The 24319-nt window shown below is 38.7% G+C and overlaps 1 protein-coding gene across 2 annotated transcripts in view; it reads left to right on the forward strand.

The window, feature by feature from the left end:
* Positions 1 to 24319, forward strand: part of LOC134540385 (E3 ubiquitin-protein ligase RNF10) — a 29678-nt gene that overhangs the window by 944 nt on the left and 4415 nt on the right. Inside the window, exons 2-12 of one of the 2 annotated variants that reach the window (XM_063383078.1) lie at positions 3268 to 3444; positions 4828 to 5047; positions 10406 to 10496; positions 11624 to 11808; positions 14291 to 14483; positions 14617 to 14856; positions 15473 to 15704; positions 18947 to 19198; positions 19909 to 20098; positions 20708 to 20876; positions 23771 to 23972. In XM_063383078.1, coding sequence (XP_063239148.1) covers positions 3268 to 3444; positions 4828 to 5047; positions 10406 to 10496; positions 11624 to 11808; positions 14291 to 14483; positions 14617 to 14856; positions 15473 to 15704; positions 18947 to 19198; positions 19909 to 20098; positions 20708 to 20876; positions 23771 to 23972 — 2151 coding nt within the window. Of the gene's footprint in view, positions 1 to 3267; positions 3445 to 4823; positions 5048 to 10405; positions 10497 to 11623; positions 11809 to 14290; positions 14484 to 14616; positions 14857 to 15472; positions 15705 to 18946; positions 19199 to 19908; positions 20099 to 20707; positions 20877 to 23770; positions 23973 to 24319 lie in introns of both variants that reach the window. The other variant, XM_063383077.1, reaches the window with a different exon arrangement.

A 24319-nucleotide genomic window follows, 5' to 3' on the forward strand; every position in this document is an offset into this window, starting at 1 on the left:
AATGTGTTGTACTCTTAATAGTGTAATTTAGGCTATTTCCAGCTGTTAACAGAGACAGATGGTTGCTGGCTCATGTTTTGGCAAAAGACGAGGCAGATGAAGTCAGTGATTTCTCCACCCTGCAGTACTATCTCCATCTTTCTATTATCACATACGTGATATTCTCTGGATTTTAATAGCAGATATCCTGTGGAAGTTCCACTCAGTCACCCTAATAGAGGTCGAACACACAACCTACCTCCCTGACATTGATGCACAAAAAGTGCTACTTAACTTAAATGTTTCAGCGATTCAATTTACTTGTACAGAGTACGAGGTTAGACTATTGTTACCATAGAAATTCTACTTAGGTTTTGATTAGTAGCCTCTGTGTATTATAGGAAAATTCTTATGAATGAATTTGTATGCGAGTACTTATAACAATATTTGTACCTTAGAGTAGTTACACTTAAGTTTTTGTCATAACAAAATGGTGCTTTTAAATTACCTGCCTTCAACTCATATCATGAACACATATTGATCCCAAAGTGATATTTAATATGTGAAATGAGAATTGTACCGTCAGTTTTTGAGAATTTTTAAAAAAAATAAAATTTCCCTTTTTTATTTTTTAATCAAGCAACTCGTATCAAATTGATGCCTTATGAAAGCTTAATAAAACAAAAAATATTACCAATGGAACAAAATTGAGCTTTCTAACATGACTGTTCTCAAGTGACAATTATATTTGTGAATCTGAAACATACAAAATTTAATTTTTTTTTTTGCAAGTTTTGCAAATAAAATATAAAAATGATTTATTCATTTATTTCATGTATTTGAGCTGTAAACAAAAAATCATTGAAATCTAAGAGGGCAAGGTAAAATTTCTGTGCTGTTTGATTTGCCCCAAAAGGGCAAATGTTGGTTGCCAATACATTGGCATTTAGCCTCTCATTCTCATCATACCAAGGGGTCAAGGTCCCATCAACCAAGTGGAATTGCAGTTGGCTCTGAAAACTCTGAAGTTGCTACCATTTTTGTTATTATAAGTTGATACATATTATTATAAAGTGGCTTTTCACTTCAATTTAAGCATCATATTCTTTTCAATTAATTCTTAAATACACAGTTAATAGGGTCCCATTAACATTCCTGTTCACTATGAAAATCTCCGTTTTAATGCAGTATCATTATTCCGCTCCATACTCCAGCATTTTTCAACACAAGAAGTCATTAATACAATACACACCCGTTTAACAGACAAGGCATATCTCAAATGAACTGATGAATGATCGGCCCGACGTCTATACTAGAGATGGGTCTCAAGGTCAACCCAAGGCTAACCATTAGATGTTGCCATCAGAAGTCCGAACCTCAACCAAGGCCAACCGCTTTGCTGGCTCTGATTTGCCTCCCATACACACTAAGCAAATCTCGGCAAACAAAGCAGTTGGTTTGTTCGTAAGCAGTGCAGTTAGTGCAGGGGTCTCCTAATTTTTTAGTGTAAGAGTACATCTTCTTATTTTAAACTTTGCAAGGTTAAGCAAAATGTATTTCAAAATACTTACTAAGTAACATGTCAACTCTTTTTTTCCATTGTCTTCTTTCTTTCTTAATTTGTCTCTTTTTTCTTTCCCCTTTTTTCTTTCACTATATGTTTACCTATTTCTTTCTTCTCTTCTCTATTTCTCTCACTTTCCTATCACTTTCTTTCTGTATTTTTATTTCTCTATTTCACTGTCATTCCAACTTTCTGTCTTACTAAATTCTTTCTCCTCTTTTTCTTAATTATATTTTTATCTTACTATCTCTTGTGTTCTTTTTTATTTCACTTTCATTCTTTATCTATTTCTTTGCCTCTTTTTTCCTCTTTTAAATATTTATCTCCTTCTCTTCATTACTTTATATCTTAATTTCTTTTCCTTCTATTTCTATCTTTCTTTCGTTTGTTTCTCTTGTTTATTTTATATCTATTTTATTTTCTTTTTCTCCCCTTTGCTCTTTCTTACTTTCTCATTTAATACTTACTATTTACTACTTTATCTCATTATCTCACTATCTCACTCTTTTTCTCTTTTTTTCTCATTGCACATTGTGTGTGCATGGCCGGGCACACACACAAGTGTAAAATATTGTTTTTTACATAATCACTTTGTTAATTTACTTTTTAATTTTTTAATTGCGTAAAATTTTTTTGAATCAATTCAAATAAATAATTCTTGTGAAATATTTGTAATTTAAAAAAAAATTGTTTTACAGTGGAACCTGGTTAGTCCTACCCCGCTAGTCCGAAAACCTGTATTATCCAAACCAAATCTGCAAAAATTTAAAATTAAAATGTATTGAAATGAGTTGATATCAATGACAAACTCGGATACAGTCGTGTTGAAAGAGTATCTATTAATTCAGTCGCCCACACGTAAAAATTTCTTGCTGCAGTGAACCGTTATTTGCGTAGTAGATACTGGTATACAGTGTATTGTAATACTGTACCGTAATTAATTTATGATTTTATTCCTTATCTAGGCTTGTAAGGTTTCAATGTGAATTCATCCTCCAATCCTAAGTTTTGGTCAGTCTGAACTGGTCTCAGTCCCAGTTAGTTTAAACTAGCTAGATTCTATTGTATTAAAAAAAAAATACTAGGTCACCCCTGCACGCAAAATTTTGTCATGCTTTTGAAATGTTGATTGGGTCGTCAGTCTGATGTGTAATGGCTCTTCTTGAGCTATTAGTGTTGCCGGTAATATTCCAAAGAAACGTGACCATTTAGAAAACCAGCAGATTCTGTATAATATGTTTAACATAATTTTTCAAGTTCGTGTGAGCTGAAGCCGAGAATGTGTGTAGTAGTTGTGAAATGGTCACTTGTCAATGACCCAATATTACAGTTTGCTATGTATTCAACATTTTCTTCTTACACATGAGAAGTAGATACTGAATATATGGCCTATGTTAGTCATAATAATTTTATTTAGTTTGCTACTTTTTAAAAACCAGTTTTGGCTCTAAACTTTTTTGATTATATTATAGCTGTACTGCTTTGAAGATTGTGGATGGTGTTACTAATAATGTCTGCTATAGTAAGTGACTTGTGGGTTTTTATTTATTTAAGCTTTCATACAATTTTTTTTTGTATGTATTCATTTTTATATTTGATAGTTTTGCAGTCTAATGGATCTGTCACATTTGGTTTGTATTTTAAATAGGAATTTGATGTAAAATTATTAGATATCAGTTTTGATTTTTAAAATTTATTCTGGAAGGTCTTAAATAATTTTGCAGATGGTGTTGGCAGTAAACAGTTCCCACGCTCCTATCGTAAACGTGAGCCAAATGGAGCTAACGGTCAGAAATGTGACCCGAGCAGGAAGCCTGTACCACAGAAAAATAAGTCCTTTGATAAACGACCGAGACAGAGGACGCAGTGTTTTGACGGTGGAAAGGAGAATTCCAAGGTTGGTATCTCTGAGGTTTGTGTATTATTCTGCAGAACACAATCTGCAAAACACATTTGTTTTGATTTTTTTGTTTCTCTCAGCAGATACTTAATATTATACTTCTCCAGTTCAGACGATGCACACATTTGATACTCCCGGGAGTGGAACAGATGTATAGCATTGCTCTGTATTGTGTCATTTGAGGATAAATGCATAGTGTTTTGAAGGGATGTTTCATTCAGTTCTTCCTTTATTTTCGTACTTCTTGCATTTGTTTAAACTTCATATTTTAAAAGTTGGATCTTCATGTTATTGGCTGACACAAATTAGAGAGCAACATTTACTTTATTAAATGTTTTGTTATTGATTGTATAACCTGTTGTAAAACTAGCTCAGGCTTTAATTATTTATTTTGTAATGTAAGACCTGTTTATATTACTCCAGTAGAATCACAATATTACATTCCCCTCATTTGATCATTGTTTCGAAGATATAAAATTCAAATGAACACACAAAGTCCAAAACAAAGATATCTGTACTGTATTTGTAAGAGGGTATTAAAGTAAATTTTGTTTCATGTAATTTTACACCTATTGCACCTTTTTTCTCTGTCCTTTGAAGAATCTAAAATATTATTTCAGTGTAGCTTGTTATTTCACAATAAAGAGGATGCATCCAAATAGTGGTTAGCTGTGCACTGTGGTCATTGTGAAATTGTGACCTTTTTCATTGGATCACTTTATGTAATTATATTTTTAATCTATTAATAATTTTACTCTTTATGGTAATGACTGTATTGGATCTGTTGTAGCAGTTTGGTTGTACATGAAAATGGCCAAATCTCATTAAGACTAATCATTTCCGAATATTAAAGAGATTTCTGAGCATGTAGGGTTGCATTCATAGGGCTTACATCTCTACATCTGGAAGCGAATGCAGCCAAAGAGCAAAAGATACTAGGGTTTCTCCAGGCCCGAAAACCGTGAAATAATTGGAGGAGCAGTCATTAAATTGGAAATGTCGGGGCAGACGACAACTTACATTGTGAATTTGGATCTGAAAGACAGTGTTCACTAAATAATATCCTTTAAGACTGTAAAAAAAATTCTAACAGCAAAAATAGTATTCAGAGTCAGTAAAATAATTAAGATTATGTAAAGAATTGGTATTATGTTGAATTAAAAATTTTAATAAAGAAAAATAAGCCAGTATTACAGCTGTTTTGGCTTAAAACGGCTAAATAATTAGTGTTGTGGTATGCACGTTAGTTATAAAAGGCAATGATATTTCAGGAAGTCTGGAAATGTTGCCCCGGGACTCTGCCACACACAGATGATGATCTTGTTTTGTGAGCACAGTAACCCCTCCCCCTGATCCGGAGTGTGGCCGGCCCTGCCGCAGGTAGCGGTCGAGGACGTGGCTGAGTACGGCTCAGTCTTGGTGCCCGGAAGCAAGAAGCAGAACTTGAACCATCTGCTGAATTTCCACTACGCCCCGAGGGAGGGCGTGGGGCCCGGCTCGGGCCAGTGGCGGCACGGGGTGCCGGGGTACTGCCGCCAGACACACGGCCGCTGGCTCGCCACCTACAAGCACAAGTACAACAAGGAGCAGTTCCTCCAGGCCAAGTAAGCAGCATTGCGTGCACTCATCTTGGTTCTGGACATTCAACGACACGTCATTTTCTTATAGTTTGATATTGTACATTTTGAGATTACAAAGTGTCTTTTGGCAGTATTAGATAATAGAAATAGCAAACTATTTATAGCAGGCAGATCATTAACGTCAGCAGTTCCGTGTAGTTAAATACTGTCGTTTGACACAGTCAAATTTTGCATTACAAATGGTAGAAAACTTTTGGTCAAAACATTGCTGACACCAAGATGGGATCTTTTGTGTCCTAAGTCTTCCCTTTAAGTTGTTATTGTACTCCTCTGAGATTTCAACAGTAGCGGATCCAGGGGGGGGGGGGGTCTAAGGGGCTCAAGCCCCCCCCCCCCAAAAGCATCTGGGTCCACTTCCATTATGACTACACAAAGCACACACGATTATGCACCAACAACAGGTTCGCGCGAGATGTAAACGAAATGTATATAGTGCTTGTAATAAGAGCTTCGGCTGCAACAAAGATTATGTGGAAAGGTAGTGTGGGAAAGGGGGAGAGCGCACGGTATCACCTCTTCACTCTCCTCTTTCCAAAAGGCCCGCCCCGCAGTCGCGCCTTGTACTCGAGATACATAGGCCTTCATGTATGGTTTGTGGGATCCAACACAATAGAATGAGCTATTCAAGTGATTATTAACTGTTATCGCGGTGTTCTTTTATTTGCTTTTGTCAAATTTTGAAAAAATGACAGAGAAACGTAAACAAGGGGATCTTCGTTCGATTTTCTTACGGAAGAGGGCGAACCGAACGAAAATGAAACACTATTACCTGGAAACAATGTCAGTGACATCATTCTTGACTCAAAGTTCATCAGGTAGGTACATCCTTCTGATTATTCTGTATGTACTTAAAATAAATTCATATTAACACAGTTAGTCGAGGAAAGCTGTTGATGACTACTATTTCAACACCTTAAATGATTATGTGCCATTTTTAAATAAACCTGTAATTTAGTGTGATATTACTATGCACCACAGAACACTGAAACTTTAATTTAAATCATTTATTTATATTTTTCACTGTTTGTTTACTTTGGTGTGAGCATAATTATTTATGTACAATTTATACATTTTTCGTTTATATAACCTCTAAAAATCGTATTGGATTACGTTTTTGAAGGCCAATGATTGGCCCGGAAATCGACGGAACTTTTGAACTTTGTATTGAAACATTGTTCCTAGTGACGTTATTATTTAGTTAGCTGAATTATTGAGTATTCTGTCTGGTGTGTCATATTGTGGCTTGTGTGTGGTTCCGCGTCGGGCCTTTTCGACGCGGGATGTAAGGAATATCTTAAGTCGCAGATTCGCAAATCCTGTGAATAATTACGCCCCAGAACTTCAGCGAAGTTCTGTTACAATTGTTTTTACTGGGGTCGTAATAGTAATTCATGAAGACAGCGGCAATTCAAGTATGGCTATGTGGTATGCTAAATCCTGAGAGGACGCTATACTAGCATACTGCGAATATTATCACTAATTTTTCGTGTTAACTGTTGTTGCTTCGGGACATAAACAATCATAAATAATTATTTATTTATATTTTTGTGAACAACGTTTTAAGTCTTAAGTATTCATTATTTACGGCACAATTTCTAATCACACAACATACACTCATAAGTCTTTTGATTAAAGATCTCTTGCGAACCGACTGATCATGAGCTAGCATCTATTTTCTTTTAAATTCTTTATATTATCTGAACTCTTGTATTTTTTGTGTCCAACGTAATCCCACACCTAATTTATTATTTGTTTTATTTTATTACATGACACGACAGTATAAGCAACCTTGTTTAATTTTATTTTTAAGTTTAGTAATAAATCCTGTTTAATTTTGGAGTCCAGATAATTGTATGTATTTTTTTATATTTTATTCTCTATGTTAATTACCCATGGGCGTCGCAACCGGGGGGGACGGGGGGACACATCCCCCCCAATAATAAAAGTCTTCAATTTCGTCCCCTCCAATAATATGTTTAGCTTCGTAGTTATATTAAAAATATAAAATCTGTGATATAACCCATATGTTGCGCATGGTGCATTTAGTCCAATCGTGGTAATGTGAGCAGTGTGTTTTACAAATTTGTTCTCTGAAAATATTTTTTATAAAAAATAAATTAGATATTGCAACCAACTAAAATTAGAATATTTAGGAAAGAAAAATGCCTAAAAACCACCTTTTTGCACCTTCAAGCCCCTAAATTTCCCGGGGGAGAACCCCCGGACCCCCCGCTTATTTCCAGGGGATGGATATTCCTCAACAACTAAATCAATTGCAGTCTCCCGCAAAAAATATATCCTTGCGACGCCCATGATCTATGAACAAGGTAATTTACTCATTGCGTTACAGCAACATTAGAGAGAGTAAATAATTAAATTACATTATAGCAGTTCTGAAGAGTTACTTAAGTTGTTGGAAAGTTGTTGATTTAGTTGTGATTCAATTTTATTCATAAAAGTATGCAGTCATTTCATCAATGTTTGTTATGACGTCACGTTAAACTATCGTCCGTAAACCGACTTTACAGACAACCAATTTTTTTGTAGTGAAAGTAGACTTTGTCATTTAAGATAATTATCTGTTCTACAAAATAAAATCACTAGTTAATCAAGTCATTTGTAACTTAGTAGTCTTTGATTTTTAAAATGATATGCTGCACGATTTAACTTAACCGGACTCGCATAATTTCTAAAAAATTCTTGTTAAAACTAATGAGGACTAAGAAATGTTTTTGAATAATATTGAAATGAATGTTGGCAACACTTAATCAGTGTGATCTACACACACATGAATTATTATTCAGGTGTATTGTTAGTACATTTTGGATGTTCTAATAAATATTTATCCTTTTGTACAGTAAATAAATAACAATTTATGCTTAAATTGGTGTTTATAAATTTTGAAACCATTTGTTTGATGTGTCAAAGTAATTGCTAAAATATTTAAAATTAAATTTGCTTCAGTTCCCGTTAACAAGAATAAGATCTGTGGTGTTTCTGTAAGTTTAGTTAAACATACATATATATATATATATATATATATATATATATATATATATATATATATATATATATATATATATATATATATATATATATATATATATATATATATAATTGTAATCACATCTAAATAGTTCAGGGTAGGGGGAAATATGTCACACTAACTTATGGGTGTCAAATAGTTAACTTAACATTGCCCTCAGCTGGGTCAAGCCCCCCCCCCCCCCCCCCACCAACTAAAATCTTGGATCCGCAACTTAACATTGCCCTCAGCTGGGTCAAGCCCCCCCCCCCCCCCCCCAAACTAAAATCTTGGATCCGCCACTGGATTTCAATGGTATCACAGGTCCGCAAGGAAGTTAATCAGCTAATTTATTATAATCTTTAATTTTTACGGTAAAACTTTTTTTACATTCCCTACGTTTTATTTAGTTTTATTGTATTCAAAACCTCTCTCTGTAGTTCCATTTGATATAGTATAAATTTTCCTTCAATTTTGTATTTTTTTCAGGTCCCTTGAGAACTAAAAAACTCAGTGGCCGTGAATGCTAACATATGGTTTTTGTGTGGTAAGGGTCGTGGGTCCTACTGTAACGCACACCGATCGGCATGATTCGAATTTATGAATGCCATGCCCCTGTGATCGCCTTAAGCCTGTGTACATAACAGTGCTACTTAAAACACTGTTGAACAAACTGATTGGTATCAACCATTGTTGGAAGCCTTGAAATAGCAGGTGCTCAAATCAGCTGGGTCTTGTGAGGCAATGGCTTTGCCCAACCATCTGGTGTCGGAGAACACGGGAGCCTGCCAGCAACCTCGTCTGGCATCCTTCCATGCAAAAAATAGCACAAGAACTATTTTTAACTTGGTAGTTAGTAGTAAATCTTTTGTAACTGTCAAAGTGTGAATGAATCTTAGTAAGTGATAGCTTGGAACTTGCCATTTCATTGCGTAATTTATTAAACTTATCGTGACTGTTGTGATAAAGAATATCCTGCTATTGTTGTCTTGTGTTGAAAATATGTAAGCCTCTTACATTTTGACACTAACAAAGACACCATATTTGCTAGAATTAATGATACGTACAGTATTTATTTTTCATAATTACGTAATTTTAATATAGGCTTGGTAATAGTGATGGTCGCTGTTAATTTACGTTTACAACCTCATTTACGTATGGAACATTTTAGTTTAGCTTGATTTTTGTGCTTGCATATCACAAAATAATTAGGTTTATGGCTGTATGGTTTACAGGGGCTCAAAAAAATCCGGAAGTGAAGGTTTTACAATGGCAAACGAAGCTGCCACGGATACAGGCGTGGATGTATTAGAGATAACCATATCAATATTCACTTTTAACTTTATTTTAGTGTTAGGTCTGAACATTTTACTTGATGGTACCTGTTTCGATCAGATGCTATGCTGTCGCGATCTAAATCACGGGAAGTGCTTCTACATTAAACGGGAAAGTAATGCATTAATACTATTTGGAGAAAGGACTTTGCAATTTAAAAAACCACGCAAACTAAACTACAGGAATTAGCAATACTCAGGTACATGAAAATGTGGTCTACTGTATTAAGGCTTTCTGTTGTTGCTGACTTAGATGTCTAGTTATGCAATTGGACAGTGTTATTTATGAGGGGAACAGAGAATGGAACAGAAATATAGTATGTCTTATCATAATGATGGAAAATAAACATCGCACATATATAACATATTGTCTGTTGGCTACATATATAAAACAGTTTGGTAAAATTCAGGTTGGCTGAATTCAGTTTACCTTATTTTCCTGGAGATTCAAGAATCTAAGCATCCAATGCATGCTTTATCAAAAGCTGGTTAGAAGGTAGACCTTTTGACCCTGATTCAGTTGTTTTTTTTTTGGACCAGCTTGATTGTCAAACTGTTGATTGGATGGATTAATTAACTCATTACTGTAAAATTATGAAAATTATATTTAGAGTCTAGTATTTTGCATAGATTACTGGTGGGTATGTCTAGAAGTTGGCATCACTGTGTATTAGGTGTGTGGGTGTGTGTCTGCCAAAACTAACCTACATAATCAAGTTCAGGCAAGAGAAGTTTGGAAGTATTAAATTATCTTCTGATGGTACTTTTGTTCCCACATGTTGGAATACTGGTGATTGGTTTCTGTGTATTCACAGTATGTGATAATCAATTAGTAACTTTTTGCCTACTTTATTCAGAAGTGGTAAGAAAAATAGTCTGTAAAAGAGTGGCATTCTGTCCCATCGCTTGGAGTGAAATTTTTTATGTTTAAGGTAACTGTCAACTTTTTTTATTTGTTTTTAGTTGCCAGTTTGTGGTGAAAGCTGATGGCAATTATACATCGTACAGTTCAAATCCAGATGCTCTGGTTGAGTGGGATCTTATTGAGCAAATAGTAAGTCATGTTATGGTTTTTTTATCCATTGGTACTTACTTTGTTTTAATACATTATTTTTAAAAATGCTTTCTACTCATAAACTAAAACATACTTTAAGCTGTTAAATTAGCTTATTATATCTTTCACTCCAAATTTTCAATTAGAAAGTCATGGGAAAATTTTTTTTCAGTTAGTGCTCTGTTTTCCTGGAATGAATTAGGGCATTATTTTGTAGTTCCTTTTCATTAGTTTCATATACACATGGAATATTACGTAGCACTGGTGCAATGAATACCATCCAAAATGTGTGTTCATACTTGAAAATTACTGTATATACCTTTACAATGAAGAAATAAATGTTTTGGTAATCGTGTAATTTTTTCTGGCAATAATCTCCACGACTTTATTTGTTCTAACATGTTGTTCACGACTAAGTATGTGTTCATTATCCGCCCACAATATCAACACCCCTGAATAACTCAAATTTATTAGTGTTCGATCCGCACCCAAGTGGTTTGGAGTTCACTGATGTTCGATATCCCCTTTGCCTCAAGCATCCATGTAGAACCATTAGACCACAAGGCAGTGCAGTAAGATTAACCTCCTTAATTGAATGGTGAATGACATAAAGAGAGTGGTTTTCTGGGATTTACGAATCCAAAAGAGTGGGTGTGAGAGGCTTAGGGTTTCGAACAGTGTGTCAGTAATTGCTCATCACAAATAATTGTTGTCATCTTCCCTATTAACTTATTTTCAGGTTGTTGACACTGTAGTCTGCAGTTGCTGACAGTATCTTTAACTGTTGAAACAAAATTTCTCTCAAAAAAACCGAGGACCTTGTGGTAGAGAGGCAGCTCCATTTTTGCCAACTTGTAGGATATTAGGGGGAAAAATTTTGGTTTATCTTACACAAAAATATGTTGAGATGAAAGTACGCAAACAATTATAACAAGGCTGTTATTGTGTAGATCTACATCGCGATGTCATTTTACACTAAGAAGAACATTTTCCCAAAAAAAAAAATTAGCTCTCGCCATCTTGCAGCAAGGTGTTTAAATTGTTTATGTTACTTTCAAGGGAAGGTGGATGTAGTGGAATTGGCGTTGTTTCCTCGAGTGGTGCGAGGCGTGGTTGCTGGTTTGCAGCGTATCCAAAGCAGCGATTTGCTGTCGTGTCCCATCTGCCTGTACCCGCCGGTCGCGGCCAAGATGACGCGCTGCGGCCACGTCTACTGCTGGCCGTGCATCCTGCACTACTTGGCGCTGTCCGACAAGACCTGGCGCAAGTGCCCCATCTGCTACGAGGCCGTGCACAAGGAGGACCTGAAGAGGTAGCCACCACAAGTGTCCTTTCCTCATCCTTCTCCCTGCAAAAAAAAATGTGTGTGTGTGTGTGTGTGTGTGTGTGTGTGTGTGTATGTGTATATATATATATATATATATATATATATATATATATATATATATATATGCATCCTAATTTTAATAGGCGGAATTAACAAGAAACAATATCTTGCTGCTGGAGGTAGAAAAATAAAATGCAATAGCTGGAAGGGGGGAAAAATGGTGTATAATATTGTGCTGTGGTTCAGACACTTATTTTGTAGTGAACCCCGGATAATAGGTCGTTAAAAGGGTGGAGGGAGATGCTGAGTTGAGACTGCTGCCGCTCTCCCTCCCTTAGCAATAAAGGGGACAGGAGAAGGATGGCGGCAACACAGTGCCAGTATTGTTTACGGTCCAATAAGCTGGGACACGGTATACAAAGCCTTTGCTTGTACTCATAGAATTCTACTGAAGAGACACACTTTTGCCAGTAAATACTACATTTTTAAGTGGTGAAACAGATTATCCGGGTTTTTTTATGGGCATTCAATTATCCGGGCATCGGAAGGTCCCAATTAACACGGATAATCGAAAGTTTACTGTATTATCAACGACCTTATTTACCCGCAGAAGGGTTGCCAGTGTGTTTTGCTGTTTTTTTTTTAAAGGATCTGTATCGGTTATCCACCAGATTGACAGCATGTGATAGGTATCATCATGATCTGTATATTCCGGATCGGCCCATCTCCAGTTTTGTTTATTTACGATTGTGACATTCATACCAACACTCCTTAAAGAGATTGTTATGGTATGCACAATGGATACATGGAACAATAACAGCACTGACAAACCGTAACAACACCAAGATTACAATCGAAAACACAAGTGACAAAACAAACAATGGACACGGACACAATTAATTTTAACCAAACAATCAAACTCTACAGGGAAATTTAATTTATGAAAGATATGCATTTATACATTTTATAATATACAAGTCGGTTATTTATATCAATAAAATAAATACTAACTTATTGGAAATCAAAAAAATGGTTGTTTTGGTAAATTAAAATAGGCATTGCTATACTGAATGGCCGAATGGTTTATTAAAACAGAATTAAATTGCTAAGTATTTTAATTTACAAGCTGATCAAATTTATTGTAGTTCTTGATTAGTCTCAAAATATAATTGTTTTTGTTAATTGTACGTAAAGTAGAATTTATATGACTATTAAATTAGGGAACTCTTATGCCAGTATTATCCAGAACATATTTACATTAGAAAAATTCTTATCCACCTTGTCCTCTTGTAGTGAAATGTTGCCAACCATTGAGTGGTATTTTTAATGTAACACATTGTGAAGGTCATATTTAACATATACAGTACAACCCTGTTATAACATTCTCCAAGGGACCAACATAAAAAAATGTTATAAGCAGGAAATCATCTTAACTTTGTAAAAATTACGCGTGGATTGATTTAATTAAAAAGTATAGGTAAAACAACACAAAATACAGGAGTAATACACTAAGTACAGCAATAGAGTGGAAAATTGGTTAATTTTATTTATAGATGATACCAAATAATATGCTAAAGAAAAAAAATTTTTTGTACAATACAGTTCAGAGTCGAAACAGAAATATTCAACTCTTTTGCAATCACAACACGCGTTTTGTTGGGGTTCCTGTCCACTTGGTTAATAAACTGAATTTTTTCAGCTACAGAATATATTTTCGCTTATATTTATCGGCCATCATAGCCGTACAAAAACCTGAATAAAATTTCAATACGGCGTATTTTAATTAAATACGACCGTGACTACAATAAGTAAAAAAAAAATAATAATAATTACAGTAAAGGTTAACCACAAACAAAAGCCGTGAATATATCCATAGAACAGTTAACCATCTCAAGGTGTTAAACCTTTGAAACAAAAACCAGCACCGTAGACTACAGTAGCACTGTTTCCGACCATGTATCAGTGCACAAAATGTGCATCATAAGAATAAAGGAACAAGTCATAGGCTAACAAGCACGAACAGGACGCCATATTGATAGTCGATCCGGTGCAAGTTGTAGAGTGCGTGTGTACCACGTCTATGGTGAACTACTCAAATGTAAACATCTGATGTTTGTATATGCGTGCTGTATTTTCTAGCTATGGTTTCACTCTAAATTATGACTTTGAAGGAAGGGATACTGCAAATTGTGGCAGTTATCAAAGCAAATTTGAACGTTAAAGGCGGGAATGTAGAAATTTTAATATTGTTACAGGCGGGAAATTAAAGCATTGTGATAAATGGAGAAATGATGGGACCATGAAATTATGGTGTTATAGGCGGGAAAATGTTAAAAACGGGAATGTTATAACCGGGTTGTACTGTAATATGAAATACTATATTAACAAATCTTAGTTAGAACTTGTATTTGTGTATGAAATGTGACCTTGTGTTCACGTGTCTAAACACGCTTGTTTGTAATTTCAGCGTGCTGGCTATCCCGCATGCCCACTTCCCCGTGGGGTCGGAGATCACTCTGCGTCTGATGAAGCGCGAGAAGGGCTCTCTGATTGCCACTCCTGCAGCGGAGTTTGACACCCATCCTGGTCGCTTGCTGTCTGTGTCCGAGACAGCCTTGGACACTGTGTACTCCAAGCTTCTGCTTGCCACTTCTGCAGAGGTAGTGATGAGTATCACTATATGTACAATCAACATAGCGTTTGAGGCTCAAAGTGGGCTTAATATACATGTTTTGGTTTTTTTTTAATGAGTGTAGTAGGTATATATTTAAACATTCTCTTCTCTTCCTGAAGGTACTTCCGATCATTGACTGTGAGAGAAAGGAACTTGAGATTCAGCTGGCGGAAGAAAAAGATTCTCCGGAGATGTGCTTCATCGAGCAGGCGCTGGAGCTGCTGAAGCACAGACAGGCCGATGTAACTTCTAAAACTGATCAGACACTCGGAAATATGACCCAGAACGTGATTCCAGCACCCGTGCCAGACGTGTTGGCGCCGCTGCAACCGGCCAGGACGGTGGCACAGAAAATCCCGGTGCGTGTACCTCAATTATGTTCCTTTTTTTAAAATTGTGCACCCTGCTGTGTTAAGTTTTCACAGCTGAATTTGTTTAGTTTTAGACTTGGAAATTATTATTTTGTGCTTGGCTGGGGTGGGAAAAATTAGTTGTGTAGGTACTGAAAACTTCACATAGTGATTGATGATTTTAGGCTGCACCAAATATTAAGAAAATTAAATGGACAAGATATTTGTTGCAGTCAGTAAAAGATTTCGGATGGAAAATTTTTTCCAGGAAGGTTTGTATTTAAAATGTTTTTGTTGCTGCGTTTAATGTCTTGTTGGCAACGCGATCAGTATAGATGGGTGGACACACACTACATAGATGAGGGAAATTAATTACTGAAGAAATTTGTTCATGGAACATGTAATCATCCAAGGATTGGCCTAGGTTGAGTTGGGGAAACTATGGAAAAGATAAATGAAAGCAAATGTAATGGGATTCAAGCCTTGGGTCATCCCAGGTGCGAGCCCGGTCTCTTACCGCTACACCATTGCCTTGTTTTCTCAAAAATTTGCAAGATGCTTTTTTTCGATCTGTTCCTGTGATGGCGTCGCCGAGCAATGTGATGTCTGGTTTGCTGTGCATCAGGCGGTGGTGTACAGCTCGGCATTTGACGACTGCGTGCTGGAGGGAGCATTGGGTGAGGAGGAGAGCGGGGGTGATGAGGGGCAGGGGGTGGGCGACCACCGACGCTACGAGAGCGTCAGCAGCGAGAGCTGCAGCGACGACGGCAACATAGCGGCCGCTTGCGACGGTCCTCAGCCCGGTGGTGATCCGGCGGAAGAAGCTCCGCCTGTTAAATGCTTCTATTTCTACCAAGGTTCGTAGGATGCGTGCCTTGCAGAATTTTCTTTTGTATTCAAGGAGCCTTGCTGAAACTTTGATGGGATTTGTGGGGGTTTTTCAAACTTTTTAGCCTAAAGGCCTCACTAAGTCCCAAAGGCCAAGTCCTAGCTAGCTCGTCATATCAAAATACTGTAAAACTGTGACATGCCGGTTACGGGGCATGTCCAGTCTGCTACTGTGGCTGGGATTGGTTGTGCTCGCAACTGTGTATAAATACCAGTTTTTTTATGCAAAGCGAAAGTTAAATTGAGTGTGTAAAATATTCCCAATGTCAATCGAATTGCGAATATTTTTCTCGGCAAGGCTGTGATACACACATATCTATGTTTTTATAAAAACACTGGAATGTAATAAAAAAATATTTTAATGTTTGTTTGTAATGATAATAAAACCTATTGGGCACTATGTTTTTTTTATAATAAAATAACCATGCATAAAATTAATTTTGTGTATTCATAAAAACAGACCTTATTCTCACCTTTTGATTTTTTTTTTGTAACCTCCTTTATTTACGCAAAACATACATAACGCAAGAAATAATTATTTTCATTCAATAAAAATAAGTTTGATTTACCAATATTTTAGCCCACTTCAAAAGTAACAATACTTGGGCATTTTAAAATGTCAGGTGAAGTACTAAAAAGTAAAATAAATACCAAAATACAAAAACAAATACCAGCTATTACATATAAACCAATATATAATAGTCACAATTTATTGTAAGAGACAAAGCTAAAATTAATTTTATAAGAAGGTATACATTTTTGGAAGTGATGTAAATAAATCATCTAACATTTAAGCGAGTCCAGTCAACATGTCAAAATTAAGGTTTAGGTGGTTAATTTAAGCACTGCTGAGATATAATAACCTAGCAATTTTTAATTACTTGTGATGTTATATATATTTTAAAAACCAACACAGGACTACATTTAGACTACATTTTTAATTACTCAGCATACATAAGTAAATTACATAATTACGAATGCACAATACGTAATTTTACCTTGCTGCTTTTTATTCAGTATTATTTTTTATGTTTTTTTAAAATGCATTTACACAGAAGTTATTTGTGCCTTCATTTTTTTTTTTTTTTAACATTGCTAAAAATAATGAGTTCTTGTGTAAGCTGAGCATTGTTTCAAAGGCAGAGTTGAATAGTAATATGTAATGGTTAGGGGCAGGCATTTTTCGTGAAAAGATCTGAACACTTATTAGACTGCAACAAGGTATACCAGCGCCTGTAGTTTCTTCCTTATGATTGGCGGCCGTCTGGCGAGAGAAGTCGTTGGCCTTGTTCGACCGAGCCGCTCAGGACGCGTTTACTTCCGCGCCGAGTCTCTGTGATTGGTGTTTTTAACGATCGACGTGTACCTGGAAGAGAAACTCGCCCAATCACGAAACACAAGATGGTGCTACAGTTTTTTTAACTTTCATCTGGTCTGGAAATCTTTTCGCGAAATCTGCATGGCCCTAGTAATGGTGTTATGGAAGCTTTTCCCGACCCTGAAACCTAGCAGTTTTGTTTGGTTGCCGAGCTGTAGTGGAGAGTGTGTAGTGTGTGCTTGAGTTTTGAGCTTATACTGTGAAGTCGGGCGTGGTTTTTGCTTGAGTGTTGAGCTTGTACTGTGAAGTCGGGCGTGGTGTGTGCTTGGGTGTTGAGCTTGTACTGTGAAGTCGGGCGTGGTGTGTGCTTGGGTGTTGAGCTTGTACTGTGAAGTCGGGCGCGGTGTGTGCTCGGGTGTTGAGCTTGTACTGTGAAGTGAGGGGCGTGGTGTGTGCTTGGGTGTTGAGCTTGTACTGTGAAGTGAGGGGCGTGGTGTGTGCTTGGGTGTTGAGCTTGTACTGTGAAGTGAGGGGCGTGGTGTGTGCTTGGGTGTTGAGCTTGTACTGTGAAGTCGGGCGTGGTGTGTGCTCGGGTGTTGAGCTTGTACTGTGAAGTGAGGGGTGTGGTGTGTGCTCGGGTGTTGAGCTTGTACTGTGAAGTCGGGCGCGGTGTGTGCTTGGGTGTTGAGCTTGTACTGTGAAGTGAGGGGCGTGGTGTGTGCTCGGGTGTTGAGCTTGTACTGTGAAGTCGGGCGCGGTGTGTGCTTGGGTGTTGAGCTTGTACTGTGAAGTCGGGCGTGGTGTGTGCTTGAGTGATGAGCTTGTACTGTGAAATGAGTCGGGCGCGGTGTGTGCTTGGGTGTTGAGCTTGTACTGTGAAGTCGGGCGCGGTGTGTGCTTGTACTGTGAAGTCGGGCGCGGTGTGTGCTTGGGTGTTGAGCTTGTACTGTGAAGTGAGGGGCGTGGTGTGTGCTTGGGTGTTGAGCTTGTACTGTGAAGTCGGGCGTGGTGTGTGCTTGGGTGTTGAGCTTGTACTGTGAAGTGAGGGGCGTGGTGTGTACTTGGGTGTTGAGCTTGTACTGTGAAGTCGGGCGTGGTGTGTGCTCGGGTGTTGAGCTTGTACTGTGAAGTGAGGGGTGTGGTGTGTGCTCGGGTGTTGAGCTTGTACTGTGAAGTCGGGCGCGGTGTGTGCTCGGGTGTTGAGCTTGTACTGTGAAGTGAGGGGCGTGGTGTGTGCTTGGGTGTTGAGCTTGTACTGTGAAGTCGGGCGCGGTGTGTGCTTGGGTGTTGAGCTTGTACTGTGAAGTGAGGGGCGTGGTGTGTGCTTGGGTGTTGAGCTTGTACTGTGAAGTGAGGGGCGTGGTGTGTGCTCGGGTGTTGAGCTGGTACTGTGAAGTGAGGGGCGTGGTGTGTGCTCGGGTGTTGAGCTTGTACTGTGAAGTCGGGCGAGGTGTGTGCTTGGGTGTTGAGCTTGTACTGTGAAGTGAGGGGCGTGGTGTGTGCTTGGGTGTTGAGCTTGTACTGTGAAGTCGGGCGCGGTGTGTGCTTGGGTGTTGAGCTTGTACTGTGAAGTGAGGGGCGTGGTGTGTGCTTGGGTGTTGAGCTTGTACTGTGAAGTGAGGGGCGTGGTGTGTGCTTGGGTGTTGAGCTTGTACTGTGAAGTGAGGGGCGTGGTGTGTGCTCGGGTGTTGAGCTGGTACTGTGAAGTGAGGGGCGTGGTGTGTGCTCGGGTGTTGAGCTTGTACTGTGAAGTCGGGCGAGGTGTGTGCTTGGGTGTTGAGCTTGTACTGTGAAGTGAGGGGCGTGGTGTGTGCTTGGGTGTTGAGCTTGTACTGTGAAGTCGGGCGCGGTGTGTGCTCGGGTGTTGAGCATGTCCCGTGGTGTGTGCTGCAGCGGCGGACGGGCAGCACATCTACCTGCACGCCCTGAACGTGCGCATGCTGGAGAGCAGCCACGGCAGCCTGAAGGACTGCCCGCCCGTGCTGCGCGGCCGCATCGCGGAGAAGGAGTCGGGCTCCATGACGGAGGAGCTGAGGGGCCGGCTGCGCTACCTCCAGCACCTGCCCGTCACCTGCCAGTTCGACGTGGTCGAGATCGTCCTGCGTCCTCCCCTCGTGTCGCGCGCCGCCCTCGACAAGTTCCGAGGTGCTGCTTCTTGATGTGCCTCTCTACTTCCTGGGTTACCTGCCGTCCCCATGGCTCCTCAATTGAGATTTGTAGTCATTTACATCATCCTGATCCCAGAGAAATTCAAAAAAAATTTCCTAACCATACTGTGTTTCATTACTTCAATGGTGTTGGAACTGCAACCTCGTATGTCAAAAATGTTAATTTTACAGGGCAGTCAAAAGAAACACTTTTAAATTACTATATTTACTAAATAAATATTAAACATTGACTGTTTTGTTTACAATCAAAAGTTTATGCTTTTAAAAATTGTGTAACCATAATTTCTCATTTAATCCATTTTTTCTCAAATTGACGTGCAAGTATGCTGTATGTACAAATTTTGGTGGAATTGTTGACATACGAGGTTGCAGTTCAACACCATCAATCTTGTTACCATTAACATGAAGCATGTATTTACATTGCACTAAATCATTTATAAGTACTTGTTAAAATAACACTTAAGAACTGTCATAATTAAAATCATAACTGTCGTACTATTCGAATATATTCAAATTTGAGAATATTGCGATATTTGTAAAATTAAACTATTAAACAGATTTCATATGCCTGGTTACCTTTTAGCTTGCGTACCTAAACTAACGTTCTCCTATTGTTTCCTAGTGTATTGGGAGAGTGTCTGTGTGTCAACTCGCGACTAAGTGATCTCTGCTGGTTGCACATTGCAGACCAGCTGGAGATGAGGAAGCGGAAGCGGCAGCACCGCGCCCGCGAGGAGAGGCGGCGCGAGAAGCACATCACGGAGGAGGAGAACCGTCGCTGGGGGCGCGGCCCGGCCCCGAAGATACGCTTGGAGTCCCACCACCAGTTCCCGCTCTGCGGCAGCGAGACCCCGCCGGTGCCCGCCACTCCTACCGGGTGCGTCCCGCTGCAGGAAGCGGTTCTAGACGTCTTACACTTGCGACGCTGTTGAAGTTTTGTCCAGTCCCTGGCGAGTGTTTCGGTAGTCCAAGTCTTGGCTATTTATTAAATTTTGTAACATTGATTTAGTTCATCTTTGAGGAGAGTTCTTGTTTTTATTCATATCTTCATTAGAAATGATGGTACAGGTTAAAGATTCATTATACTGGGTCACTGAAAATTCCTGACCAGAAATTCCTGACATTCGTTTATTGACGAGTTAATTGCGTATCTACCTTAGTAGCCATAATTATGAAATTCGTTAAGACATACGATGCTGGATGTATTAGGTTTAAACATTCAAAATATTTTCGCTGCAGGGAATATAAGAAAATGTTATTCTTTTTTGAATAGTGGCTAAACTATAGGGTATTATGTAGGCTACATTAAGTTCTTAAAATTTCCAAGGAGTTAATTAAAGTTTCCAAAATATTCTCGGAAGAAACAGGTACTTGGAAATCTACCTACGCCTTTAGGCTGTGCCGAAAGGGATTTTTTTTTTTCTGGAGTGGTCTCGCCTAGAGTTTTCGCTAAAGTTATTTCGTGTAACGTGATGTGGGATTGCAGGCCCCCATCCACGGCCAGCAGTGACGAGGTTCTGGCTCGCAACTTGGACGCTGACTTGCTGCTAGACGTCGCTCAGGCTGTGGACGATGCCGCTGCCTCGCCGCCTGTGCAGCCGGAGGAGGAGCCACCCGCCGTGGGCTCTCCGGATTCTGGCTTCTCCTTCGCCCAGGTTGGATACTGGAGCTGTGTTTCCCCGTAGCTGCTGTTTCGAACCCGAACTGTACACATTTGGCACTTAGCGCGAACTGTGTTGTGAGTTGACTTTGTGGCACTTGTACCGGGGCCAAGTGGTAGACACAGTTCAAATCATCCGCGCCCCGTAGCTTTTTAAGTTTGGCATCCCTGCAGTGAGAAAATAAGACGGTCTTCGTTCTCATCGGCATGACGGCGGTAGGTCGCAATGGTGCGGGCTGACGCTATCGTGTAATTTATGTTGCGTCGTCGGTTAAAATCATTTCGATACAGTCCACATTTGTTTGTTAACATTAACAATACAGGTTGTCCGCATTGGCATGACTTGCCTCACTGGCACTACCGATTTGTTTGCTCGGGAAATTTTAAATGTTCAGATGGCATTGATAAACTAGTGGCACTGGAAAACTAGAATTTGGTTGTATTTGATGCTTCACTATTTCTTGGGGTCGCTTTGTAAAATGGTAGCAGTTCACTGTTGATGCAAGTTTATTTACTGAAGGAGAATAACTTTTAATCCAGGGTTTCAAGCTGGAAAAAATATATGGTTTGTCTTTTAAGCATTTATTAAATTTTATAATAATTTATAAGGTGGTAGTATGTCATGATTATGATAATCATAAGCTTACTTGTACAAACATAACCTCAGTTTAATGGATGGCATTAAAACTATTTTATTTATAAACGAATCTTGATATGAATCTTACGAATCCTTGAATACCAAATTTTTAATGTAGTCGTTGAAACTTATAATTCTTTTGCTGTATACTTATTTTGGAAATCTTAGGGTATGGATTCGGATGCGGGGAAAAATTGGATTTGCTCCGTCTCTTAAGTGTTGGTATTTGTTTACTGGTATTCATTAGCCTCTGATCTCATTTTTCTTTCAGTTGATGTGTGTTTTATGGTGAGAGATTTTTATTAATGATAGAACTAATATTAGTCACATTCTGCTTGACTTTGGTTGGAATCTGTCCATCCTTCGTGACGTTGGTTTCTCTCTATTTTCGGAAGAGTGTTCCAGGCAAATGCTGTAATGGTTAAGGGGCCCGCCTACCTGGGCACACATACGGTGTGCAGAGCTTCAGGAAAAACAACGTGATTTCAAAACTACTCAAGATATCCGAGTGGGGCCTATTTACGAATAGCATTTAAGAGTTCGCTGAGGGCCGAAAAGTACTTTTAATTTCGGATTAAGTTTTTAAACTGTACAGTAGAGCTTCGTTATAAAGAACACGTAGGGACCAAAATTATGGCAGTTTGTTATAATGAAGTTCTTTATACCGAAATCACAATGATTGCCTGTTTTGGGGTTTTGAACATAATTCGATCGTGTTAAAAAACAAAGTAGAAAATCTAATACCAATATGAGTGGTACAAGCATCAATTACTTTAACAGCTATACTTTGGGATCAAGATACATACTACATACATACATACATACTAGTATGTATATGTACAATACAGAAATACGTAGGTAAGTTGTTTGCCAAAGCAGTAAGCCTACCTTTGGAATCAAGACAAGCTGTTTGCAAAGATGCTGTAATAAATCAAAAATATAAAATTTAAAAGTTAGGAATTTTTTTTACATTTTATTGTCTTCCAAACTGGATCGCTGGGTGAGAATTGTGGATAATGTTGATTTGGAGATACCTAACTTTTTAGCCACATCAGTCTTTTTATTTTCTTTATCTACTGCTTTTAACATTTCAAGTCGTTTCCTAGAAGACATGTTCAGTAGAACGGTTTTTTAAACTATAAAAACAAATGCACCCTACACATGTAAAAATAAGTTATACATGTAGTATAGCCACGTTTCTGGGAAGCCTACAACTCACGTTGTTTCGGTTCCCTGCAAGAATTTGCGAAGATTTCCGAAGTTTTGCGTTTTGGTATTAACGCCACTTCAGCCGCTAAATCAGAAGATCAAGCGTGTTGTGACTAACCTAACACAACCCTTCGATTTTTTTAATTTCAATTTTTGAGAGAAATCCGAAGTTGCACGAACGTGCTAGGGAACCGAAACTATGTGAGTTGTAGGCTACCGCACGTTTCTCAAACAATAAACAAGAAAACGACCAGAGATGTGTGTGTAGCAATACTTTATGATGTAGCACTTCGCATCGGTCAAACACGTCGTGCGAGCATAGAACAAAGAGTAATGTCAGCGAACACCACAATGCAGCGCTTTAGTCGCTACACCAGTTTTGTGCATTAATTTCAACACTAGTCCATTGCAGTCATCTATGGCGCGTATCAAAATAAATAAGATGGCAGTTTGTGGGTGAATGGCGACGATTTTATCCGTTTGTCGTTTACCGTGCTGGGCAGAAAAGTGTTCGTTCAAATGAATATTTATAGAATATTTAAAAAATTTGAACGAGAAAATTCGTACTAGTGAAATTTTTTTACGTTACGTTATATGGACGTCTGACGGGACCAAAGGCATAGTTCGTAGTAATGAATTGTTCGCTCTAATGAAGTTCGTTAAAACGGTGTTTTACTGTATTTTTAGAAGCGTTAAAATGCCAAAAACGTGTCTTTTCAGAGTAATTTTTAGGCATAAAACAATCAGTACAGATACTTGAAAGCACTTAAGGGGCTTGCATAACACCTTTATCTTCATTTCTCCGCCATATAATGTTACGGTCACCGCTCAAATTTCACAGTTATCCTGTGACGACGAGACGAATGCGCGCCAGTTCAGAGACTTGCGCTTAGAGGCGACACCGCGCTGGAAGCACCAGCGAGCGTCTCACTTATCATCCCGCCTCACCAACACACATACACCCCTGACTAGGCGAGCCCCTTGAGGCACATTGTTACTACATATAATTTTCGTGGTGAAGTTCCTGCAATGACCTGTCCCAGATGCTGCGGGAGGGTCGGGGCAAGGGGTCTGGCAGCTGGGCCGTGCCTCGCCGGACGGCCAATAGGCAGGCTGGGCCCCAGCACTCGGACAGTGACCCGGAGCAGGGGGAGCACGCCCCCTCCCCCTCCTACAAGCTCAACTTCAGCGACGCCATTGCCCTGGCCCTGGAGAAGGCAGCCCCGTCCGGCCAGGTTGAGCAAGGTACGCGTTGGTTTTCTCATTCGTGTTCTTAGTGGATACACTTGAATTCAAATTAAAATAAAAATTGATACTCATTTTTGCTTTTATATTTTTTGAATTTCCATTTTCATGAAATAAATTACATGTAACTCAACACGCGTGAGTAGAACTTTCATGAGCTTAAATCTTTTTGGTACTACGTAGTTAGCCATAACTAGAGCCACGATTATATGGTAATGCGCGATAAAACAAAATAACACCGAAAACCGCTTGAAAACACGAAATAAAACGAAATTGTGCGAAATCCGCGATATGTCACGAAAGTTCGTCTATCCTGTTTATTTACTTTTTTTTTTACATTCTGTAAG

The sequence above is a fragment of the Bacillus rossius genome, chromosome 16, assembly GCF_032445375.1.
Source record: "Bacillus rossius redtenbacheri isolate Brsri chromosome 16, Brsri_v3, whole genome shotgun sequence".
Lineage (NCBI taxonomy): Eukaryota > Metazoa > Arthropoda > Insecta > Phasmatodea > Bacillidae > Bacillus > Bacillus rossius.